Source organism: Erigeron canadensis, chromosome 1 (genome assembly GCF_010389155.1).
Source record: "Erigeron canadensis isolate Cc75 chromosome 1, C_canadensis_v1, whole genome shotgun sequence".
Classification (NCBI taxonomy): Eukaryota; Viridiplantae; Streptophyta; class Magnoliopsida; order Asterales; family Asteraceae; genus Erigeron; species Erigeron canadensis.
Genome location: NC_057761.1, coordinates 6335876 through 6360061, shown reverse-complemented (window position 1 = coordinate 6360061; position 24186 = coordinate 6335876). Strand labels below are relative to the sequence as shown.

At 35.3% G+C, this 24186-nt stretch overlaps 1 protein-coding gene, 1 long non-coding RNA gene and 1 pseudogene across 2 annotated transcripts; all 3 read right to left on the bottom strand.

Annotated features, from left to right (window-relative positions):
* Nucleotides 1-613: 613 nt before the first annotated feature.
* LOC122584708 (transcription termination factor MTERF2, chloroplastic) lies at nt 614-10284 on the bottom strand. The gene is made up of 9 exons (XM_043756755.1): nt 10193-10284; nt 9401-10007; nt 8775-8912; nt 8421-8666; nt 6296-6409; nt 2922-3104; nt 2429-2646; nt 1102-1719; nt 614-1005 (listed from the first exon to the last, which is right to left on the bottom strand). The coding sequence occupies exons 2-8, from the start codon at nt 10001-10003 to the stop codon at nt 1407-1409; spliced, it is 1815 nt and encodes a 604-aa protein (XP_043612690.1). The 5' UTR covers nt 10004-10007; nt 10193-10284; the 3' UTR covers nt 614-1005; nt 1102-1406.
* A 4686-nt stretch (nt 10285-14970) lies between these two features.
* LOC122598692 lies at nt 14971-15921 on the bottom strand. Its single transcript, XR_006323695.1, has 3 exons — nt 15829-15921; nt 15133-15223; nt 14971-15036 (listed from the first exon to the last, which is right to left on the bottom strand). It is a non-coding gene; the product is annotated as an uncharacterized LOC122598692 (long non-coding RNA).
* A 4859-nt stretch (nt 15922-20780) lies between these two features.
* LOC122599931 lies at nt 20781-23019 on the bottom strand (annotated as a pseudogene).
* Nucleotides 23020-24186: the final 1167 nt, after the last annotated feature.

The window sequence follows — 24186 nt, the reverse complement described above, 5'->3', positions numbered from 1 at the left end:
CCGTTCGCTATAGAGTATTTCGTGTTTTGTATATATTTTCTCACGTATCAATTCTCTATAAGAGACACCCAAAGGATTTAATAACCGAAAGAGATCAAAGTTTACGTATATGTTTTTCTCATATCCCATGCAGTCTATGCATGGACATATTTATAGAAGGTAGCAAAGTTTCATATATGTTTGATGACATAATATAATATCATATATGAGTTTTCCATGTGAAATGAAAAATAGAAATTGACAGCATGATTGTGATTTTCCTTTTCACTATATAGTGAATTGACAAAATGGAAATATGAATAAGAATTTAGATAATGTGTCTATGTTCTTTATCAAAGCAAGACACAATTACCTACATATTCACTTTTCCATTTTCAAACTTGTACTTCTATCAAATTTCTACACGTAAATTTCAATCATGTCATGCTAGCAATTTCACATTTAGAATTCATGTAAAAAAACGTTATGTCTATCAGTTATTACAAAACTTTTGGGTCAGAAATATCATTTACTTGATGGGTATACACTCCATACCTCCAAACCCATTTTCAAGTGTTATAACCATATACCTTAATTACACTAAATTAATAACATATTTCATGCCACTAAGTGCAATCACAAGTCCATAGAAAGATATATTTCATGTCACTAAATGCAATGACAAGTCCATATAGTACCTGACAAACTAAAGAGTTTTCAACTCATACTATTGCCTATTCCATGACATGCTCTTTTTATATATAACTTTTCTAATTCCGAATAGGAAATAGTGTTTGTTGATACTTATAAGCATTCTTCCTACATACACCTGCATGCCAGTAGGGAAAGCACCCGTTCACCCATATATTCTTCATTTGTTCTTTTCTTAAGAACAAATATCTGTGAGTTGAACAAACTTTCCATTAAACATGAGATCCGGTAAGGCGGTGATTATACAAACACCAAATCAGATTAAGAAGCTAGAGCTCCACCCATTCTACCAGCAGCTTCACAAGAATCGAGAATCTGAAGTATAATGGAATGTTCAGAACTGGAATTGTCAAGTGAAACATAAAATGAACAATGGAAGGTCATGACTCAAGAACTGGAATGAAAATGTACCTTGTTTGACGTCCACTTGGCAGAGAGGCATTATTCTATATGTCTGTCAGCTCGTGCTTCTAAAGTATGCCACACTGGTGGTTTCAACAATGATTCTGTCTTACTCGGCTTCCATAGTAAAATTTTCCCCCTCAAACACTGGAGATTCTTGAACTCAATTCACAAAACTGAGCATCCTTATGTGATAAGATTATACACATATTATGATACAGGAATGTAATTCCAGTTCATCCAGAAGAAGAGACTTGTGTATCAGAAGACATTTCATTTCTTATAAACTATTAAAGTGACCTCCAGGCCTCCATTCAAGAAGAGGGTACACTCATGTAGTCGGCTGCAAATTCTTCGTCATTCTTACCCAACATGTCTTTCAAGCTACACTCACAATTCATACTCCTGATCACCCAAAATCTTGGCTTTATTTTCTTCTCCAGTGAGTAGCTAAAATATCTTGGATAGTCCACCACCTCTTCTAATGGCTTTTGCATTGTGTTCACCAGAAACTCATATTTAGGTCTCAAAACCTCTTCAATACTGTAGCCAAGCAATGGAGAGAATTTGCGTATCATAAATGCAATTTCCCTCTTGGATAGACCAATCTCCAACAAGTACTCCATTCTGCAACGATAAATCATGTGCTAATTAGCACATATTATATATTTATATAGACACAGATATGGTATGTTTTCTCTTTTGGCTCCAGTAAATAATCCTATATATCGATTCTTTGTTTAGTACGAGGTGTAGTAGTGGTACAATTTATGGTTAAAGGACACTAGCTTCACTTTCCAAATCCTTTCCAGACATAGATGACAAGGTAGTGAGCTATATAACATGCTTGAACATTAAATATGTTGAAATTAATTATTATAATGCACATGAATTTTGGTTATGTTTTTGATTATAGTAGTTTTAGTATTTTAATTAGTGCTGAAAATAAACTTGCAAATGGTCAAGTTTGTTGGTTAGTGTTTCTCTTTCTCTAAAAAGGACTCTCAAACCAGCCTTGAATCTCACCGGCTCTGATACCAATTGTTGTATCAGAAAACACGCTCACACACTTGAACACACAAGGATTTCTTGGTAACTTTCTGATTACATAAAAACTGAAAATACAACATACATAAATAACAGTAACCCACTACTCCTAAAGTCCTAATAAGGCTCCACTACTCCATGATTCCTCGGTCAAACACAAAAGACCATTTCTTAATTTCTAAATGACAAATAATTTGTCAAATAAGTAAATATGTAACATTACCAACAAAGACCAACATCGAAACCTTGTGACATAATTATGACATTAATTTTAACAAAAGATTCTTACCTTGGATGTAAAGAGTTATTCACATCACATATAAGAAGCTCCGGGTACTTTCTGATTACACGAGGAAGATGGCTCTTAGAAACACCAAGTTCAGTAAGAAATTCAACCTTCTTCTTGAGAGTCTTGTCTATGTTCGACATGAAAAGCTCAGGACACCTGCCAAGTATCCTTCCAACACTTTCTTCCTCAAGTCCCAGACCTTTTAGATAGAAAACCACCTGTTGGACCAATCAGTTGACTTGTATATAATATGGTGCCAAGACACAAATGTTGTCTTCTAAGAGGGTGTTTAAGTTTTCTTATTGGTAGGGGCTGGTTGAATTCAAAAAAAATACATGCCTGATTGATTATGTGGACCATTATATATAAGTAGTAGATGAAACTTCAAGGAGAGTGTTAAAATCTATTTTACACGATTGCAATCCTACTACTCGCTTTGCCCTCCGAGTACAAAAGAAAGGTAAAAAGGGCCATGGAGAAATGAATAACCAACCTGAGAAAATTCTCGTGGTTTCTGCATAAGTAGTTGAGGACTAGTTGAAATAACTTTGTGCAACATCTTTTCTGTGACACCTAATTCATGAAATTGATCAATCATCAACTTCTGTTTTCCAACCGAACAACCTAAAAGAAGTGGCAAGCTCTTGACAGCACGATGAATGCTACGTTCCGGAACCTGCCATGAAATGTTGTCACAACTTTCTAAGTCGCATGATCAAAAAACTTGGGAGTATCCGAGCAGGGTATCATAATTTATAAAATGTGGTCATACACAGCACTTTTCTTCTCATAGATAGGCTTCCAAAAAGAAGGTTAAGAACAACGAAAACAGCCATACCCATACCCATGAAAGCAGACGAAAAAACAGGTTGAAAAAAACCACCTTTGCAAGTAACTATGATGTCTGTGTGTGTGTGTGTGTGTGGTGGGGGGTAGAGGGACACATAACTATTTTTCCTTATCATTAATTTCTATGATTTTAACGTATTCAAGTGTTACCCTCTCTCCATCTACAAGCAGAAATTTATATACATATATATATATATACACGATATTAATAAACATATAAGAGGGGTACTTTCGGTAGTGTGTGCAAAACTAAGACGCGTACAAAGGAAAAAAGCACGATGTTATAAGCCATTCATGCACTACTGTCTTAGAAACCGTCTTAAATTTCACAATTTCACACACTACAAAGCTTCTCAGACACACTCCTTATCTTTTCCCACCCCGCCTCTCTCTCTTCAATCGCCATTCCAAATTCAAAAAGGAAAAATATACTACTCATCTCTCTCTCTCTCTCATACACTCCCCATTCAGATCTATCATCTTCATCTCATATATTTAGCAAACCACTCAAACTCCTCTCTCCTAAGTAAAGGTTATTGGATTGTCAAAAAATCATGGGGTGGAGATTGGGAAGAGAAAATGGAAAGAAGAATTAAAGAGAAGACGGGCAAATGCATATGCTACCAAGCCTGGTCCAGCATCTGATGGTCCCCATATGGACAGCAGTTTTAAATGCTTATCAGATGAAAAGAGATTGTCGAACCTAAATGAACCAAATGAATCAGTCACAAGTGCAATTTGTCTTTCAATGAAGTAATTTTCAGTTATATAGGTCGTCTTTTTACTGCTCTAGATAGCTCGTAACTAATGATATATAAAATATGATGATTTTTAAAACGGTTTTTTTCTTAGCATTGTTGGGTCACAATTATCATAACTGATGGCATTGTAATCTTTGGTAATATTGCAGGAAAGGCATGAGATAACCTTGAAAAGGCCGGGAGCCTGAGACCCTCTTAAGCTTCCATGGGCTGAACCCAATATGGCACCAACAACTTTGTAACTATCAGGCAGACTAGGATGTGTGCTACTTTCCTTTGTAATTTTTGTTCATTGAACCGAGAAAAGAAAGGGCCTTCTTCATATGTTCACTCATTACATGACAATATTTGGCTTAGCAACAGCCCGTGACTTGCCTAACTTACATTTTGGATATTACTATGTGTTAGTCTTTGTATCCTAACTTAAATTTTGGGTTATTGGGTGAATTTGATATGTTTAATTTGGCTATTACTCAGTCTATATATGCAGTCCATGTTTTTGAAGTACTCTTATTGATATGTTTTGTACGAATGTTCCATCTCTTGTTCATCTCACATTTTTGTCGTATCTTATGTTTTAATTATGTTTGTACAAATGTTTCATTGCTTCTATAATGTCATATGAATATCACACACGTAAATCTCACATTTTGTGTCGTATCTTATGGGTTTACAGAGTTGATTTTGATTTTTTTGGTTTCCATTTGCTTGGTTGGTTTTTTGGTTTTTTTTTGGATTATTAGGACTATATTTTTGCCTTTGCAGTCGGTAATAATCTTATTAAGTATGCCTTTGTAAAAGTATTGTGGCTGCGGTACTTTGAGAAGCTTGCTAGATGGTTTTGGGGTAAGAGTTGTATACAATTTGGTGCTGAATTTTAGTAGTCAAAGGTTTGTGACACTGTGGAAAGGAGTAAGTGAGATAGTTGGTATTAGTTTGGGTATTAAACATGAAATCTTTCTGTGATGTAATGATATTGTACGGAATTGCTAGATTGTTTTAGGAGACATTATTGTTATGAATGCAGAATTTTGGTCAATTTATGCAGGTTTGACTTCTGAAAGTCAAAGGCAGAAATGGCTTGGTGTTTTATGTGCAGGTTTGATTTCTGAAAGTCAAAGGCAAAAATGGCTTAGTGTTTTATGTAGTTCTGCTATAGTGAAGTGCTATGAGCCTCAATATATTTTTCTTATTGAAATAGTAGTTGTTTTGGATTGGTATATAGTAGAAATACAATTCATTATCATAAGAATGAGGAGTTTTAACAAGAGTGTGGTTAATGGGGAAAATGTCATGGTTTGAAACATACAGAAGGGAAAAATTATGTTTTTAGGTTGTATTGTTTTAAAATTTTGAAATATACTCTATATATTTTTACCATGTTTCTGTTAGTACATTTACCTATCATGTCATATGATGTTTCTGTTTTTCAAAACGTTCTGGTCACGGCATCATCTATCATGTCAAATGATATATACACACGATAGTAATTTAACGTTACGACATCTCAAGCACTATAACCAGAGCTGCTGCAACACGCGGCTACCAAACAAAAGTTGGTGGTTTTGATACACCAAACAAGATTGACAGACAAAAATTTCAATAACAGACATCATTATCAAGTCGAAACGAGATGTTAGAAGGTACCTAAAGCCGAACTTGGAGTCTGAATAGCAGTTCCAAGATTGAACACTTGAACGAAGATTAGGACACGGTCACCTAATTATTTTGCCTTATCATTAATTTCTAGGATTTTAAAGTATTCAAGTCGAAACGAGATGTTACAAGGTACCATAAGCTGAAATTTGGAGTCTGGATAAATGTTCAAAGGTTGAACAAAGATAGGGAGTTAGAAGCGAATTTATTTTATAAAGCAATGCGAATTTCTTTTACGAATTATTGCTTCTCAAAATTATACCCAAACTATAAGAATCTTGTCAAGCAGAACTGCAGAACTGAGTCAAGTTTTTTTTAAGGGCTGGTCAGTAAAGCTTGTAGAACAACTAGCAACACTGGTTGACGCCAATTTATTATTTTCACAGAAAGATGCAGCTAGACTCGAGTGAACTGATGGAGTCACAAGGTGAAAGCAGGGAACCAAGACAAAAAATCAAGGCTACAACTTCAAGCAATTAACTAGTTAGACCAACAACTTACAACTATGGTGTGATTAACATAAAAACGAAGGATATAACTTTGATCTGAACAGTTATAAAATGAAGCACAATTCTGTACATGGAATTGCAATAGTACATACCTTTTCTGCACATAAGAAAGCAAAAATGTGCTCATAATTTTTTTGGATGCTCGTAGAAAGAATCCAGGGATACTTCAACAACATCTTACCGAACTCCGTATCTTCTCCATACACCTACAAATTGGTAGTGATGTGAAGGCAACGACAAAATATGGAAGGAGTTACATGCAGCAAGTATTCGGTTTATACATCGTAGACAACAGATTGAGGATTGCAATTTAAATAGTTGTGACCTTAATGGCAGAAGAGATGAAGAATGCAAACTTTATGCATCATGAAGTCAAGTCAAGTATAGTTTACAAACCATTACTTGGCCAGCAATAAGAATGATAAATCATTCTTAAAGCAACAAAGTGAAGTTATCTTCTTACAACCAAAACAATGTGTTTAATTCTGATGTGTATCAACCAAGATTCACACACAAAGTAGAAGAATAAACACAAATAAAGCCAAAGCAAGTCGGCTGTAAAATTGATAGGCTGGTTTCGAGCACCAGAAGTTCCAGAAGTTTAAAATAGTAAAATAATTATAAACTCAATCCGCACCTCCAACACGGTGACTACAAGCCTTATTTAAATAGGACAACCCTAACTTGGAGAACACATAATTAACAATTATTAAAAGCAACACTTAACCCTATGAAGCCCAGCCCAGCCCAGCCCCTCCTGCATATGTATCACTACTTCCCACCGCGAAACACACCTTGTCCTCAAGGTGTGGCTTCAAAGATTTCTTCAAGTGATTCCCGGATCCCATGGCATCATGTGAAGTGCCATCTTTTGATGTGGAAACCAAAAAACATCTAGCCAAGAGTATTCACCAGCATCTTCACATACGTTGTCAAACATAAATGCACGTCTTGCCTTATGAGGCCTTTTATTGACCAGAATTCTTCATCTTCTAATACATTTTTCTTATAGCTTTTCTGAAGACAAATCATCCTTGTTTCATCAGCCCCACCATTTTCTTTCCCAGGCGTCTTGTAGATTTCTTCCAACTTTGGATAAGCAGCCTCCTCCCCTCTTCCAAAAACAGATTTCTGATGTTCTTTATAATCTGTTTCCAACTCATCTTTGTTGTGGTTTATCAAATGGCAACCACGAACATCTCCACAGTTTTCACCGATATCTTTCACCACATCCGATTTAACAACAATAAACTCATTTGTACCACCGCCATCTTCGTCACTTGCTTCAACAGCCGTAGGTTTGATAGAATCATCATTAATCTGATCTTCATCCAACCCCTGCGGTTGAATCAGATTATGAGCATTGCCATAATTTCAGCATGGCGTTCCTCAGCTTTCTCACTACTCAGCCTCTCCTGCTCATGAAGCCTTGTTAAGGTATGATCAATACTGACCAAGGTCTGATCAATACGATCAAATATAGCCTCAATTTTTCTTGATCCCATCGTTCAGATCCAAACAGGTTGCAAAATCTATGGCTCTGATACCAATTGATGTGTATCAACCAAGATTCACACACAAGGTAGAAGAATAAACACAAATAAAGCCAAAGCAAGTCGGCTGTAAAATTGATAGGCTAGTTTCAAGCACCAGAAGCTCCAGAAGTTTAAAATAGTAAAATAACAATAAACTCAATCCACACCTCCAACACGGCGACTACAAGCCTTATTTAAATAGGACAACCCTAACTTGGAGAACACATAATTAGCAATTATTAAAAGCAACACTTAACCCTATGAAGCCCAGCCCAGCCCCACCCCTCCTGCATACGTATCAAATTCATATGAAGCGGCACTTAGAAAATTTTGGTAGATTTTGACAGTGATTAAATTTGTGCATGTAAATTTCAAGGGAGATTAAGAGAGGGTGTGAAGAAAGAGAGAAAAAAAACCACACAGAATTTTCTCAAGCTGCTGTGAACATGGATACAATGTATTAAAATAGGATGATGGTTGATAAAGAATCATGTAAAACACAATACAAAATGTCCTCAACCTATTGTAGATTCACCTGGACTTGCTAAACATAATAACTAATACACACTAGAACTTATTAAATATGCATATTTCATATTGAATCACTGCTAAAGCCTACACTCTATATAAGACGGTTAGCATAAGGAGGCCAACTTAAAAAATGCTACAGATATCATCATACCTTCACAAAAACCTGCCGTCTTGGTTTGATCTCTTTCTCAATGTCATAGAAAAGTATCGGAGGGTACAACAAAAGGATATTTCTTATACAACCTTTAGAGACTCCGACATATTCAAGGAAAGCTACCATCGGTTTCACATTGGATTCTACAGAAAGCAAAAGAAGCCGAGGAAATGATTCAATCAAGTAGCGGAAAGACCCATCACCAGAACCCAGCAACTCTAGACCTCCACGTCTTGCTTGAATCTACATGACAGGCAGAATTTAACAAAGAGATTAGGTGGGAAAGCAAGCACGAACAACCAGACGTTTTATAAGAAAAAGACAGAGTTAACCAAAACATAAGAGTATCACCTTCTCAAGAAATGATAATGTCTGCTGCAAATCCTCATCAACAGATACTGATAAGTGCATCATCATTTGCCGAGCACTCCTTGCAATTGGCAGTTTTCCATCCACATCAGAAAATAAGAGTTCCTTTACATGCTTGATCTATAAGCAAATGCCAAGTAAAATTAACATTACCAGCTACTTATTTGCATACAATTAGTTCAAGGCAAACCAAAATAAGGATCCAAATTAATAAAACATAAGCTTTTGGAAGTTAACTTATTCATTGGACCCATGTTAAGACCAAAATCCAAAACCATGACTGGAAGTACTCCCTCCGTCCCATTAGAATTGTCTTATTTTGACATTCCAAAATAACTGTCCCTCTAGCCATCTTAATTGATCTCAAGATAAATGTTTACTTTCAAAACTAGTTACCAAATTTCACATTCTACCCATAAATATACTAATGCCTAGATATATTACAAGAGCTAAAAACACAAATTCCAATGATGTACATTCTAAAAAGCGTAAAAATTTAAAACCACATTAAAATCACACTTCTTAAGCTATGTGCATTTTTTTGTGGATGCTTATTTGGGGACAGTAAGAGTAACATCTTAAATTAGTTAAGTGAAGAACTAGAATACCTTTTGAAGGAGACTAGGAAGGGTGTTAGAACTAGCAGAGAGATAACGGGCTATATGTATAGCAGAAGCCAGAGGAAGACCCACCATACCCTCCAAAACAGGAACCAAACCCTTGTCCCCTTTCTGTTTTCCCATTTCAAAAACCTTTTTCTTGTAACTCGGAATACTTATAATAGATGAAGACGACGAAGAGGTCGATTGTAGAATTTCATCCAACTCGCCAACACCATCCATCAACATTTCCAAATACTTTGGTGATTTCATTGCGATTTCCATTGACTCCTCCTTCAAAACTCCATTTTCCTGCAGAATATCCGATACAGCCTCTATCGCCGCCGCTCTTTTCTGCTTTTCATCATCTTCATAACTATCTTCAATACTAGGAGAAACATGAGATGAACACAATAACAGACGTTGTGGTGATTGTTTGTAAAAATAATCAACGACCCGTGTGTTACTAAACCAAGGACAAACCAAATGAACCGGAAATGACAATAAGAAACAATGGCGACGAGAGTGAACACCCGGTGTGGCCATCCAATTTCTAGGAGCCTGAAAAGGCGCCGACATATCTACTATTGTTGTGGACGTGAGCTTAGACATAAGCCTAAACAATAAAAACAATCAAACCTAATGATTAAGATAAAAAAAAAAATGGATATAATAATTTTAAAAAATGGGAATTAATGGGGAAAATGGATATAAGATATAAAAGCAATGATTACAGGATATACAGAAGAACAATGAACATAATAATATGAATAGAAAAAAGATTTCAAAGAAGAGAATTACCGTGAGAGGGGATGTGGCCGGCTAGATGGGCTAGATGGATGAAGAAGAGGGCTTTTGGGTAGTGTTTTCTTTTCTTAAACCCTGGGTTTTATCAAATCCAAACCCACTTCACCAGCCGTCAATAACTATATTATCGAGGAAGCACCATTTTTTCTGTTTTTACTTTTAAGTAGCGTTATACCCGACCGACCGTTAGCCGCGGATAACCATAAAACATAGATTCGCATCTAGACTTTTAAACGTTAACTTGTCAATAGTTATCAACAGATTAAATAATGGCATTGGGTAACACCACCAGGTCAACGGTCAACCCCACCAGATTATTAGCGGCGACGTCGCCGCTAATAGTGGGACCCCCGACACGTCCATCAACTAATGCCACACGTCAGTCTGCAGCGGCAGTCTGGCATCAGATATCGGGAATGGGAATGGTTTATGACATATCGGGAATGGTTTTTTGACATAGTTCAATAAGATCAAAAGAGTTTAATGCATAGGAATCAACGATTTTAAATGTAGTTCAACAGGATCAAAAGTGGTACATAGAAATTATCGATTTCAAAACTATATATATAATGGAATGTCCAACTAAATGTATACTTGAAAAAAACAGCAACTAATAACATATTCAATACCCCAAAGTCGTGGTTTTCCTACTGAATTATTGTGTATTTCGAAAAAAAATTCCAAACATACGAATCATCGTTTTTCATTACATATTTATAGTTGCTGGTATTGTGTATGGTTTTCAATCTTAGTGTTTATATATATATATATATGTATTATGAATATAGATATAGATATTATACGTATGTGTAAATATATATACATATATATATAGTATGGACACCATTAATAGTTAATGTGGTTGATGTTTACTTGAATTGTTTCAGATGGATAGTTTGGAGGATATTTGGGCAGACCCAGAAAACGTACGTATTGAAGTGCCGGATAATGTGTTTGAGCAACCTGATGTAGATGGTGAATATGAATGCGAAGCTGGGGACTTTGAAACTGATGAGGTGTTCGGTTCCTTTGAAGAATTAACGAAGTGGGCTCAAAGAACAGCAATGGATTTGGGTTATGTTCTAGTTATACGGCGGACGAACAAAAACTCAAAAGAGGTGGTCAATAAAGTGACACTTATATGTCACCACGGTGGAGCGCGCGATGCAAGGTTAATTGGTCCACCTAAACGGTCAAGTAAGATAGGTTGTCCTTTCACTTTAATAGGCCGCTCTGGGCGTGATGGTGGTTGGAGGTTAACTGTCCAGGATTGGAGACACAATCATGATCCAACTACTAATCTGCAAGGGAATGCATACGCCAGACGGATGACGGATGAAGAAAAGGAATTTGTGGGGACCCAATCGGATCGCGGTTTGTACCCACATCAGATCCTGGTAAACCTCAAACTTGAATTTCCAGGAAACTTGACTCGCAAAGGAGACATTACGACCTTCCTAAAAGCGAGAAGAAGGTCGGGCCAAGCAGGGCGTACTCCAATGCAGGTACAAACATTAAATATTTTATTGTACTACGTTGTTGGAATTGACTTATTTACTCTATCTTGGTCATTAATCGCAGGTTATGTTTTCACTGTTGCAAGAGAAAAGGTACTTTTACCAGTTCACCACAAATAACAAAAATGGACGCTTGGAGAACCTATTTTTCATTCATCCAACATCAATGACCCTATGGCGCGCATTTCCCTGGGTTATTGAAATAGACTCCACCTACAAAACTAACATCTACAACATGCCGTTAGTTGAGATCGTCGGCGTGACTTCAACGGGGAAGACCTTCAGTTTAGCGTATGCGTTTATCGTAAACGAGCGGGAGGCAAATTATCAATGGGTTTTACGATGTCTTCGGTCCACCCTTGATGATAGCTTTGCCGTTCGTGTCGTTCTTACTGACAGGGAGCTGGCCCTGATGAGAGCTTTGAAGGTTGTTATGCCGGATTCGAAACATCTGCTGTGTAGGTACCATATATGGCAAAACATAATCAAGCACTGCGAACCGGCATTGCGGATGAAGAAAGATGTTAACACCAACCCAACCCACCTGGGCTACGAAAATCCAAGTCCAGTCGACCAAGGGAATACAAGGTGCCAGATTTGAACAAACCCCCACCTGTGCAGCCCGCCAAACACAGTACGTATAAGCCGTCCCAGTCCTGTCGTTATCCCGAGAACCGAAAATTGTTCGACGATCAATCCCACCCTGAATCACAATGGGTCAAAGATAATCCTGACATTTTCGGAAACCTGCACCCATATCCAGGTCTTGATGATATATATACGTGGGGGGACCCGTCCCAAGCCTACGGGGTCGGGGATACACCATATGTGACACAAAAATTATATGGATTCGGCGATACGTCCCAAGACCATTGGCTCAACTATGACCAACCATATTCCAACTTAGTAGATGACATCTTCGGGCCACCACCTACACAATCTAGAAATGCACCCATATATGAATCAAGGCAGACGCAGGTTTCGGATCCGGAGTCAGAGGCACAGTCATCGGCCAGTTGGGTTGGGTATGTTGCGGAACTGTATAACGCCAGTCTTTCCAAAAATTACGCTTGGGTACTAGGTGAGATACCATCGTACTTAAGGCCGTACGTTGTAGGCGCACAAAATGTTAAAGGAGACGGTAACTGTGGATTTCGAGCTACCGTTGTAGCTTTGGGGCTAGACCACTAGATGGGTGCAGAGTGGGTTCGTACGCAGATGCTAGCGGAGTTTGAATCTGATCTCGAAGGGTACATGCAAATGTTTGGGCAAATAGAGGGCAACCGAATGTTGACGGCGCTGCGAACATCTTATTATGGACGAAGCCGGCCCATGCATCATTGGATGAGTAAAGTGTGGTTCCATATCCTCCTGGCCAATAAGCTGGGTATAATAGTCAATTGCGTTAGCCTACGTGACCCCCGCACAGTATTTCCGATGCATCACGGCTTAGATCATCTGTTATTCAAACAACCGATAAGTATTGCTCTGATAAACAACGAAACCCATTTTGTTGCAGTGAAATTAGCAGGCGACTACCCAATGGCCTACAAGAATCCGGAATGGGAATTTCACGCAACCGATCCTGCACGTCGACTAGCATTAACGTACGCAAATCAAGAAGAGGCGTATCAAAATTGGTTGTACGCAAACATGCCAAGAGTACCACCAGGCCCTCCTATTATAATAAATGATTAAATTCTTTCAATGTTTTATTTAGGTTGTTTGTATGTATACTTTTTTTATTGTATATATTTTTTATTTATTTAAGTTGTTGTTCCAAAACAAGTTTCAATCAATAATTTTTCATACTTTTCTGTTGTACATACATTGACTCTATAATACTCTTCTAAAGTTGATTCCAATCATTTTTTTATCAACAAATGTATAAAACATAAAAAATTACAAATGATTATATCACGGAAATCAAGATTACAAAAGGAAATCACATTTCAGTTGAACGATGAATACAAACAATAAAGAAAAGGGAAAACTAATCACTTTCATCATCACTATCACTATCACTATCACTACCCAACCGCTGTGTGGGGGCCCGTGACGTGCTAGGCCCAGCATGGGATGATGACGTGCTAGGTCCGGCTTCGAATGATGACTGGGTCAAAGGGCTACCCTGGGCGAACATATCATTGATGTTAAAGGACGGTGACTGCTGGGCTGGGAAGGGTTGCTCTATATCCTCTGGGAGGGGGACATTCAGTCCACGTGTTCCCCTAACTACACGCCCAACCACACGAGTATGTCCCGATCGTGTCCCTAAAGCGTCCACATATGTCTGCGTAGGCGGTGTATTGGGCACTTGGGAAAGTCTTTGGTGGGTATCAAGAAGCCGCTCCTGTAGCACATGAAAATTAAGTTAATAATTACTAAAAATTAGTTATACTTAATATAAATATACCAAAAAAAATTCTTTCTCCAGGATTTGTGCAACATCTTACATAAATGGGCATAACTGCGTCCTGCACCATCCCATCTCGTCTCGTGTGGGCCCTCAAATAAAACTCGGGCGGCTCCTCACGTCGCCCGTCATTATCTTCTTGTATATACATTAATCAAAGTTATATATATGTATGTGTATCTTTGTATAGATATATGTTTAAGTACGTGGATATAAGTAATTACGTATAACTTACAGCGTAACGCCATTCACGCTGAGCGTATGACTGCCGACCGTGAGTACTGACAAAATTATTTTGTTGCTGCCTGTTTGTCGTGTTTCTTTGGGCAACAATCATCCGGGGCTCGCTGGTCCAGTAACCCAGTAGATAACTCCACGCCTGTGGAGGCATCCCATATGGAGGTTGACCCTCCAGTTCTGCCAGCCTCTGGGACCCACCCCTGTCAGTGAACCAAGTCTTCTTGAATTTTGCTTTTTTATCCCTGTAGATCTTCAGGGCATCCTGACGTATCATCCTGGTCACGGCCTCTCGTAACGGGTGATTTTCTGGGTGACCTAGATATGGTTCTAAGTAGAACCGTCTCTGCAATAGTATCAAGTAATAGTTAGCATCTACCATTTTTTTTAAATAAAGTATTTAAAAAGTAAAAAAAAATTGTTTTATACCATAAGCCAGTCACTAAGTCCATCCTTGATGGGCTGGGGCACCTGATCCCACGACTCGTAATTATGTGGGACGGTAGCGACATAGGTTCCCAAATAGCTCTTGTACCACTTGGCGAGGTCCCCGATTGCCTGCCACCTACTTAGATCGTTATTCAACAAAAGCGAGATTCGACGTCCCGAATTCTGAAACTCGCGCTCCAGATCGTTGTTAGCAGCAGCAGCTCTCCCTGTGCTAATACCTGCAAAACAAAATAAAATAACAAATATATATATATATATATATATATACATATGTACCATATATTTATATGCATCGTACATTAATATATACTTACCACCCGTACGCCTACAACCCCATTCGGGATTCCACCCCCAGTTTGGAGGGTCGTTGCCACCATCTCCGCCGTGAAGTGCAGCCATTTTAACCTACATTAGCCGTCCCAATTTATAAAATAACATAAACAAACAAAAAAGTCATAAAAAAGGTGCTACCTAAATAAACATATTTTGGACACAAATTTGTTTTCCAAAATTATTATACCTAAAATGACCACTTTTTTGCAACTTTTTTTCAAACCTTCGTTTATAACATTAATACTAACCTAATAACAACTATATTAACAATTACAATCATACTAAAAAGTGTTTTCTAACTAAGAATCATACTTTGAACTATAATAAACAATAATTATAACTACAAGTGTTTTCTTAAATATTTATGAATTTCTAAAAATCATATCATTCCTAACTATAATAACATAAGTAATCTTTCCTAACTATAAAACTATAACATTTCTATAACTAATACTTTCTAACATATATTTACTAACACTTGTTCCTAACATATATTTTATATAACATTAAACTATAACATTTATATAACTAATATTTTATAACACATATTTTTTCTAACTTTTTTTTTCAACATATATTTTCTAACAAAAAAATATAACAATTCTATAACTAATAATTTCCATAAGAAATAAAAATTTGATAACATTATTATATATAAAAAGGTAAATGAGTGTTACCTCGTCTAAAAAATGGTTTACCGGAAAAAAGAGTAGAACAAATAACGGATGGCTGGCCGGCAAAAATATTAGTCGCCGGAAAACAATATCGCCGGAATAAACCGGAAACGTTTCAAATCTGTTTTCCCGTATATCAATGGTGGAAAATAGGTTCCCCGCAAAACTGGTACGCCGGAAAATATAATCGCCGGAAAAATGTCGCCGCTAAAAATACGCCTGAAAATGGACTCCGGGAGGCCGGAAAACGTAGGTGGTGTAAAAAAGAACGTTGATAATGATGATGAGGGGATAGATGGTCGGATTTGTGAGTTATAGTAATGGAGAAGAATGGATTTTTTGGAGAAATTAAAAGTTTTTACGGAGGAGTAAAATGGAGAAGACGAACAAACGAAGAAGAAGAGGGTTGCCTTGTTTATATCGACGATGGATCTGTAGTGGGGGGACCCACTATTTGCGGCGACGTCGCCGCTAATAGTGGGCTCCACAACCACGTGATTCGGCCAGTTAAAGCCGTTGACTGACAGATGGGGACCCACTATTTGCGGCGACGTCGCCGCTAATAGTGGGTGGTCGGGTTACTACTTTTTCCCTGATCGGGTTACGCGCTTCGTAAATAATACACATAGTTAAAACAATGTATTGTAATTTTTAAAAGTTTTATGGATTTTCGTAAATTATATTTCTATATTTGTAAAGTTAGATATATACCAAAAGTTAGTTCATTCATTAAAGAAAAAGGAAATGAAAAAAAAACAAATATCAAATTATATGCTAGCTAATGGAAATCCCAAAATCAATAGTGAGGTGGAGCTTAAATTTCAAAACATAGTATTGTTTGTAGCGGGGTTCGAACTCTAAGAGCGCGTTTGGTTTCCAGAATGTTTTGGGAAAGAATGGAATCTTTCAAAGGAATTAGAATTTGAAGGAATAGAACTTGACAGAATGTTTTTGATTTTTTGAAAATTCAAGTGATGGAAGGAAATTCCTCCATCCCCAAAGAATGGAGATTCCATCAAATGATGGAATGTTTACATTCCTATGGAATGAGATTCCCTCTTCTTTGTGCAACCAAACACACTAAGGAATGAAATTCAATTCCAATTCCATCAAATTCTGTGAACCAAACGCGACGTAACTCTCTAATAAAAAAAGTGAAGCATGTCAAAAAAAACCCACTTGATCTATGATTATTGTTGCCGACATAGTTCATACGTATTATATACTCCTTAGCCAAAAGTGATACCTAATAATAAAATAAAATGAGTTAACATGAAATCACTTTAAATAGGTTATAATTATATATGAAGGATTTTCGAAGTATTTCTTTTCATAAACTCTAGTTTTTTTTTAATTAGTGTTTATGCATATATTTTGGTCCACTATTTTGTTATACTTTTTATATTACTAATAAAATTGAAAAGTATAAATTAATTATTTTTAAATTGGATGAAAGTATAAATTGGTGATAAAAACCAAAAAGTGTATATTAATCATACATTGTAAAAGTAAGGGAGGTGATATTCGTACCATGATTTTTGATAAATATACCACAACGTACAGATATTACAGCTGACTGTACAAATCAATAATGCACCGTTGTGGTAAAATTATCAAAGAATGTGGTACTAATATCAATTTCCGATATATATGCTTAGAAAATATGCCTAATAATATACATAGTCTATTCATTTATTGACGCATGTGTTACACTTTTTCTCCTTTTTAACCATTATCATTGATTTTGTAATGAGTATTGAAAAATATGTAATGTTTTCACTTATCACCCTTTAAAATATTTTTACATAAAGTACCCACTTAATATTAATGATTAAATTAAACTATTAATTATTTATCTTTTAAATACATTCATTAACTCTTTACATCAAATATTTATACCACTCGACGCCCCCTCCACCACCAACAGTCGACCCCACCAATACATCGTCGCGTCATGACAACCGTCGCATTGCGCTGGTACCGTGCTAGTTATTTAGATATATATCAAATATTTTTCAAATTTATACTATATCTAAAAGATAAGGTTGAGGGTACACTTGACACTCCTTAAAACCAATTTAAGACTAAAACTTTCTCCTAATTACTCTCGCTCTCTTTTTTTCTATATTTCTTTATTTATTTATTTTTTGCTTATTAAATAGATAATTATATTTAAAACTCTATTATAGATCTTTTTCTATTAAAACAAATCTTTTTAAATTTTAAAATATATAATCTCTTATATAAATAAAATAAAACTCTAATGACATCATGACTTTTTAACAAAAAGGCTTTGTTGTCATTATTATATTTATTTCTATCAATTATATCTTTTTTATTTTCTTGATTTATGACATCATTCTATAAAAAGTTTAAATTATTTTTTAATAGATTTATAATATCTTTCATGTTTAGCTTAAATCCAATGTAAAATAAAATGTAATTATCTAAATTCTCTTTTAAACGACTATATGTCAATTTTTAAATATAATATCACCATCTATTTTCGTCTTAATATTATCAATCAGCCCGAGACTCAGTTTCAGTAGCCGTATTTGATGATGTTTCAAAGTAACTTCAGGAATTTAGCATAATAAAACAATCTACCAATATATATATAACAAGGTGTTAAATTCATTCCTAAACAAACAAAAACCCTTGGATGGATTCCATCTTTAATTTAGAACCATTAGATCAAATTTAATTATTTCATCTTTATTAAATGACGATATTAATACTTTCACTTTATATAATTAGACAAAATACCCCCTTTAAATCATAAACCTTAAATAATAATAAATCTATATAATAAAAGACGTAGAGGACACACAACAACTTTACAAATCAAAGGAAACTATTGTTATTTATTTTAAATTAAATTAATTAAGATTGTTTATGCGTGATATATGATTACTTAAGAGATTCAAATTATTATTATTATCATTATTTTATTCACATTTATAATATCTAATATTATAATATATTAAAACATAATTGTTTTAATAACTTATCACCCAATCATAATTATCAATTTCCTCAAGTTTATTTTTCTTTTCAAATCTGACTTGAATTTACACTTTTTAATTTTTTTTATCATAAATCTATATTTTTTATCCAATAATTCCAATATAAGAAATCAAGAATAATAGATTTTTACACTACCAACAGAGGGGTTTATCTCAAAACTAATGTTTCCAACACTAGGATGTACTTACAAAGAAGAGGTTTACGACAATAAAGACGACGTTTGTATGTATTCTTTATTTATTAATATTTTTTAGGAACAAATTTACAAATACACCCTTTAAAATTTACATTGTACCAAAATTGGAGTGGGAGCTCCATCCATGATTATATTTTATAAATTTTGAAACTTGTTAAAGATAAAATTTAAATCAATACTAATGTTTTGTCTATGGTAGATTCTAACTCGACAATTCAAGAAAAAAAATTCCTTAAAGTATTTAGGATGTACTATTTTTCTCTATTTCGGTTGATAAAGATCACAACTTATTTTATTTTTAAGGTGGAAGGGGAAGGGGAAGGGGGGGGGGTCACTCAGAAAATGAAATGTAATGGATCGACGGGAAGGCGATTGTCAGGTAAAAAAGTGAGTAGCTTATGTTGGTGGTTTGGATGCTCTTAATTTAGAATTGATGTACAAATGGATATGACATGTGGTTCAAAATTTGGATGTCTTTAGAGTTAAAATCATCCATGTGTAACGTGGTTCTGAGTCTGTGTTCCCGTGTAAAACAAATGGTAATAATATATGGGCAAATATATGTTTCTCATTATTCGAGGCACACTCTAATGCTAGCCCCTTAATATGTTATTAAAGAACAATTGAGAATGAAAATAAGACAAGATTTTGGAATGATCATTGGTTTGATGTTGGCAATCTCGCAACTCGATTTTAATAGTTGTATGTCTTGTCACAATCTAAAGTGTGTCATGTGTGATATTTTTGATGATATGATATGGATATCGGAATGACATCGAACTATTTATGAAGGCATAGATGATTAATAACTTTTGACATTGAATAATTTGTTGAATCAGTAAGACTTAAGTGAGTAACACAATAAGTGTTTGTGAAATTATCAAGGTCAAAAGAGCATATGTTAATAAAGTGAAATTGAACATGTAAATTTGTTAATAATTACTTAAGAAAATTGTGTTGTTCATATATTTAAATATAACATTATATTTACTCGCGTATTACGTGGGACAATAATCTAGTATCAATATAAAATTAGTATTGCATGTGGTTTTTTAGACAAAAAGTTGTTGTGGTAAAAACATAAAGCAATTAAGAGAAAGAAAATCAAGAATCTAATTTAATAAATAAATAAAAAGAATAAATATATAAATAAAGAACTTGTAAAAATTCTAAGAATGGTCGTTTTCATATGTAAAATGACAATATTGGTTGATGGAAATTGTTAATTTGGACTAAAGATGCAAAAAGATACAAACCACGGGGATCTTTGTTGCTAATAAAACTTGAAAGGACCCTGTTACAAAAACGTGGAACCATAGGGACCGATATTGCAATTTTGTTTTTTGAAAAGTAAGTATTATTAACACAGCCCCAACAAGTCGTCAGCAGCTAACAAGTCATATACAAATTCACACCAAATTGAAACAACACCAATCCCTCCAACTAAGAGATCTAAATTTAGTTCTATTTTTAAACCATAAAAAACCTAAGATATGATGCTTTGAAAAACGATGGGGATGTTCACAGTGGTACCAGCAACCCGAAACTAATGAAGAAACTGATGAAGATAATACCTTTGAGGGTCATCTATTCCAGAGACACCAGGCAGCAACTGATGAAGAAAATACCTTTGAGGGTCATCTATTCGACACTGTACTTGCTAGGTTGCTTGTAAAACTCAATTAAATCTTTGATCTCAAAAATCATGAATGGGTCGTATTGCACCACACTTTCACTTCTTGCCACACTTATGCACCAACACGAGTGGCGGATCCACGTTGATGAAAGGGTTTGCATACCCTGTAAACAGTCCAACTAGTAGAAAAAGAGTTAAAGTTGTAAAATTTTATATGTTCAAAATATAGTAGTGCATATCCTTGAAAAATAAATTGCATATCCTTTGTTCAATTTTCTAGTTACGTGCCCTGGATCACTGTGTGTACGTCTCGATGTAAGAGAGTAACTCATCATCTTAAATTGATTCCTTTAGGAGTTGTTTGGTAGGATTAAATTAAAAAGAATGGAATGGTGGTTGAGAATGGAATTGTAGCGAAGAAGAATGAGCCCAAGAAAAGGAAACTCGTTCCCTTGTTTGATACATGAGAGAATAAATTTATGGAAAATGATTCTCCTATTTGATTATGTAATTGAATGGAATGGAAATTTGATAAATTAACTAGATTATTTTTTTCGAGCTATTGTTTTTTACAATATTGTTCCAGCTTTTGTCCCTTTTTTTCTCCACAACTTTATAGCTTTTATTTATTTTTTCTTCATAATTATAGGTTGTTGACGGATTCGAAATTCTAGTTTTTTTCATACTAATACATCAACTAGCTAATTTATTGTTATAGCATATATTCATGTATTCAATAATCATCCAAAATAAATATAGGGAACATATCTGTATGAAAGGGAAATTGATATCAAAGCTACAAAAGATATATCATTAAGATAAAATTCCTTACTAGTACATCGAGATATATTTCCAAAAGATGATATGTGTTCCAAAAGAGGATATATATATAACAGCAAGCTACAATCAAAAAACATGTTCGAGTAATCGCATGCATTACAGTACAACAAAAAGGTCAAGTGAAGTAAACCCAACTAGGTACCATCTAGTTTAAATGACGATCTCGAAGCATTTGATGTAGCATTCTTCCTTCTTCCGGGTACAATAAAAAAGGTCGCATCAAGTAAGCCAAACCAAGTGCTATTTAGTCTAAAGGACCGTCTCGAAGCATTTGAATGTAGCAAACTCTTCCTTCTTTTGGGAACTAAAGAAATATCTTAGCCATACTTTGATTTTGATAGATAATATGCATACCTTTCACACGTTGATTCCAAGTGATGTTAGGCAAATTTTGTATCTCCAAAATATCTTGATCCAATATACCACCGGCAATGTTAGAACCTTGATTGGAACTCTCAACAATTTTTTCACCCAAAGAGTTGATGGAACTTTGGATACTTTTAGTCAAGTCTATGGAACATCCGCGGAAAGTATCGTTGAAATCATTAGCACTCTTGCTTCTTTTTCTTTTATTAATCACACTACTTGGAGGTCCATTGGACATGGGAGCATAAATATCAACATCAACAGGGGTAGTAATTGGTGGGGAAGTTACTGGTGTCGCCGATGAATCCTCTAAAGTATCTTCATCTCCAAGATCAACGACTTGAGATCCTGTAGCCCTGTCTTTACCAAAGATAGTACAGAGCTTTTCGTTGAATGGCAATGGCTTGCCTCTAAAACTAGCTGCAGTTTTATGAGACTACAATATAAAGTGATTATGTGCATTAGTATTTGTAAGTGATGTAGCAATGGTCATCAAATAATATATAAAATGATATACTTTGATGTATTCATTCCACACTTGGTCTTCTGCATCAATGCAACATGTTTGAGAATTCCAACCAAAGCCACTTATGTTTGTACCAACTAGCATATCATGCACAATGCTAAAGTTTGCCTTCAGTGTCTTCATTCTTGATTTGATATGAGGGTCCGCGTTCAAGCCCGAGTCAGGGAGACTTACTTGCAACAATTGTTCCACTGCCTTAAGGTATCCGGGTTAGAAGCCATTATCTGCACCTGAGTACTTACCAGATGTATGCAAATCCATGAGGGCATCTATCAGCTTTGCATCTTCATGTGTTTTCGATGGTCTTTTGTTTCTTCCAGCACCTCGAGCTACACTTGGACTTGAATCTGCCACGCCTGTAATGTATACTAACAATAATGATGATAATACTTTACAAACTATAAATCTGCTATAACAAAATTAGAAGTAACAAAGTCAAAAACTAGTAGCAGCAATATATGTTCCATTTAATGCTCATAGGCAACCCTTCATAGATTGAAAAAAATAAAAAAATAAACTTAGACAAATAATATATATGATTATATATTCACTGTAGGTACCAATTTTTACCTTAACTAACCTTAAACCACTTCCATCTCTCATCTAATTCATTATCTGGCACAGGGACTGGTGTCTTGTAAAAATCTTTGTGTAGTCGACATATCACATTTAAGACTAGCTTGAAATACCGACTTATCGTTTAAGTGGACCTTTGAAATCTGTTGACTATTATTCGAATATTCTGATTATGTCCAAGTATATGTAAAAACATTGCAACTTGTTCATCCATTTCCATGTTTTTCGTGCTACATAACCCCCCTCTAGTCTCAAGAATCTCACAAAGTGTTTCAAAAGCATATATATTCATTCTTACATTTACGATACTTGTAGCATCACTTGCATATACCATTCTTACCATATTTTGGCGTCTTTCATAATAACTTACAAAATAATTTTGACGCAATGCTCTAGGCTCGATTATGGGTCCTTTTCTAATGGTAATCCCTCTTTTTGATCATCAAAACGACCCGAAACCACAACGTTTGATTCAAAAACACGATTGAACACACATGGATCTAATTAAACACCTGGGATTCACTTATTTACATATAAACAACATTATTAAACATTAAAGTTTTCATCTTGACATAGTTAATCAACTCTATTAACGATTTTTCTCACGAAAACGCCGTTTTTAACCGAAAACATCAACTTCCAACAACCCCAACCCTCATGGTCGAATCTACAGGGACAAAACCTACTTTAAAACTTAATCAAAAATCAATTGATGATATCATACCTGTAGGGTTAATCAACGGATCGAAAACCAAGCAAAAACCCTTCCGAAATCCCCCGAAATCGACGATAACTTGAAGATTTAACTTAGTTTTTGTGTGAAATACTTTTCTAGGGTTTTGATATGTTTCTCCAGCCTTTAGGTCGTCCAATAGGACATATATATACTGGGGAAACTTTAAAAACTTTACATCTAGGCCCTCGTACTTCGTTACAACTCGTTTCGGCCCTTTACGACTCGTTTAACGCAACTGGGAACACTTAACAACTCTTATATCTTACCGGGAACACTAATTGACTTTATAAATCATTATCAACATTAATTTTATTACTTTAAATCACTTTAACACATATCTCACGTTAATCATTTAATTAACATAAGCACATACAAAGCACATAGTTTTCAATGGTCGCTGACGGAAAGTTAACGGTCAACGTCAAAAAGTTTTGGGATGTTACAATTCTCCCTTCCTT

Excerpts from the sequence above, each read along its gene's own strand:
- LOC122584708 (XM_043756755.1), bottom strand. The coding sequence starts at position 10,003 with ATGTCTAAGCTCACGTCCACAACAATAGTAGATATGTCGGCGCCTTTT. Across the intron at positions 8,913-9,400 it reads TTCCTAGTCTCCTTCAAAAG|ATCAAGCATGTAAAGGAACT; the intron begins GTATTCTAGTTC and ends ATTTGCTTATAG. Across the intron at positions 8,667-8,774 it reads CATTATCATTTCTTGAGAAG|ATTCAAGCAAGACGTGGAGG; the intron begins GTGATACTCTTA and ends CCTGTCATGTAG.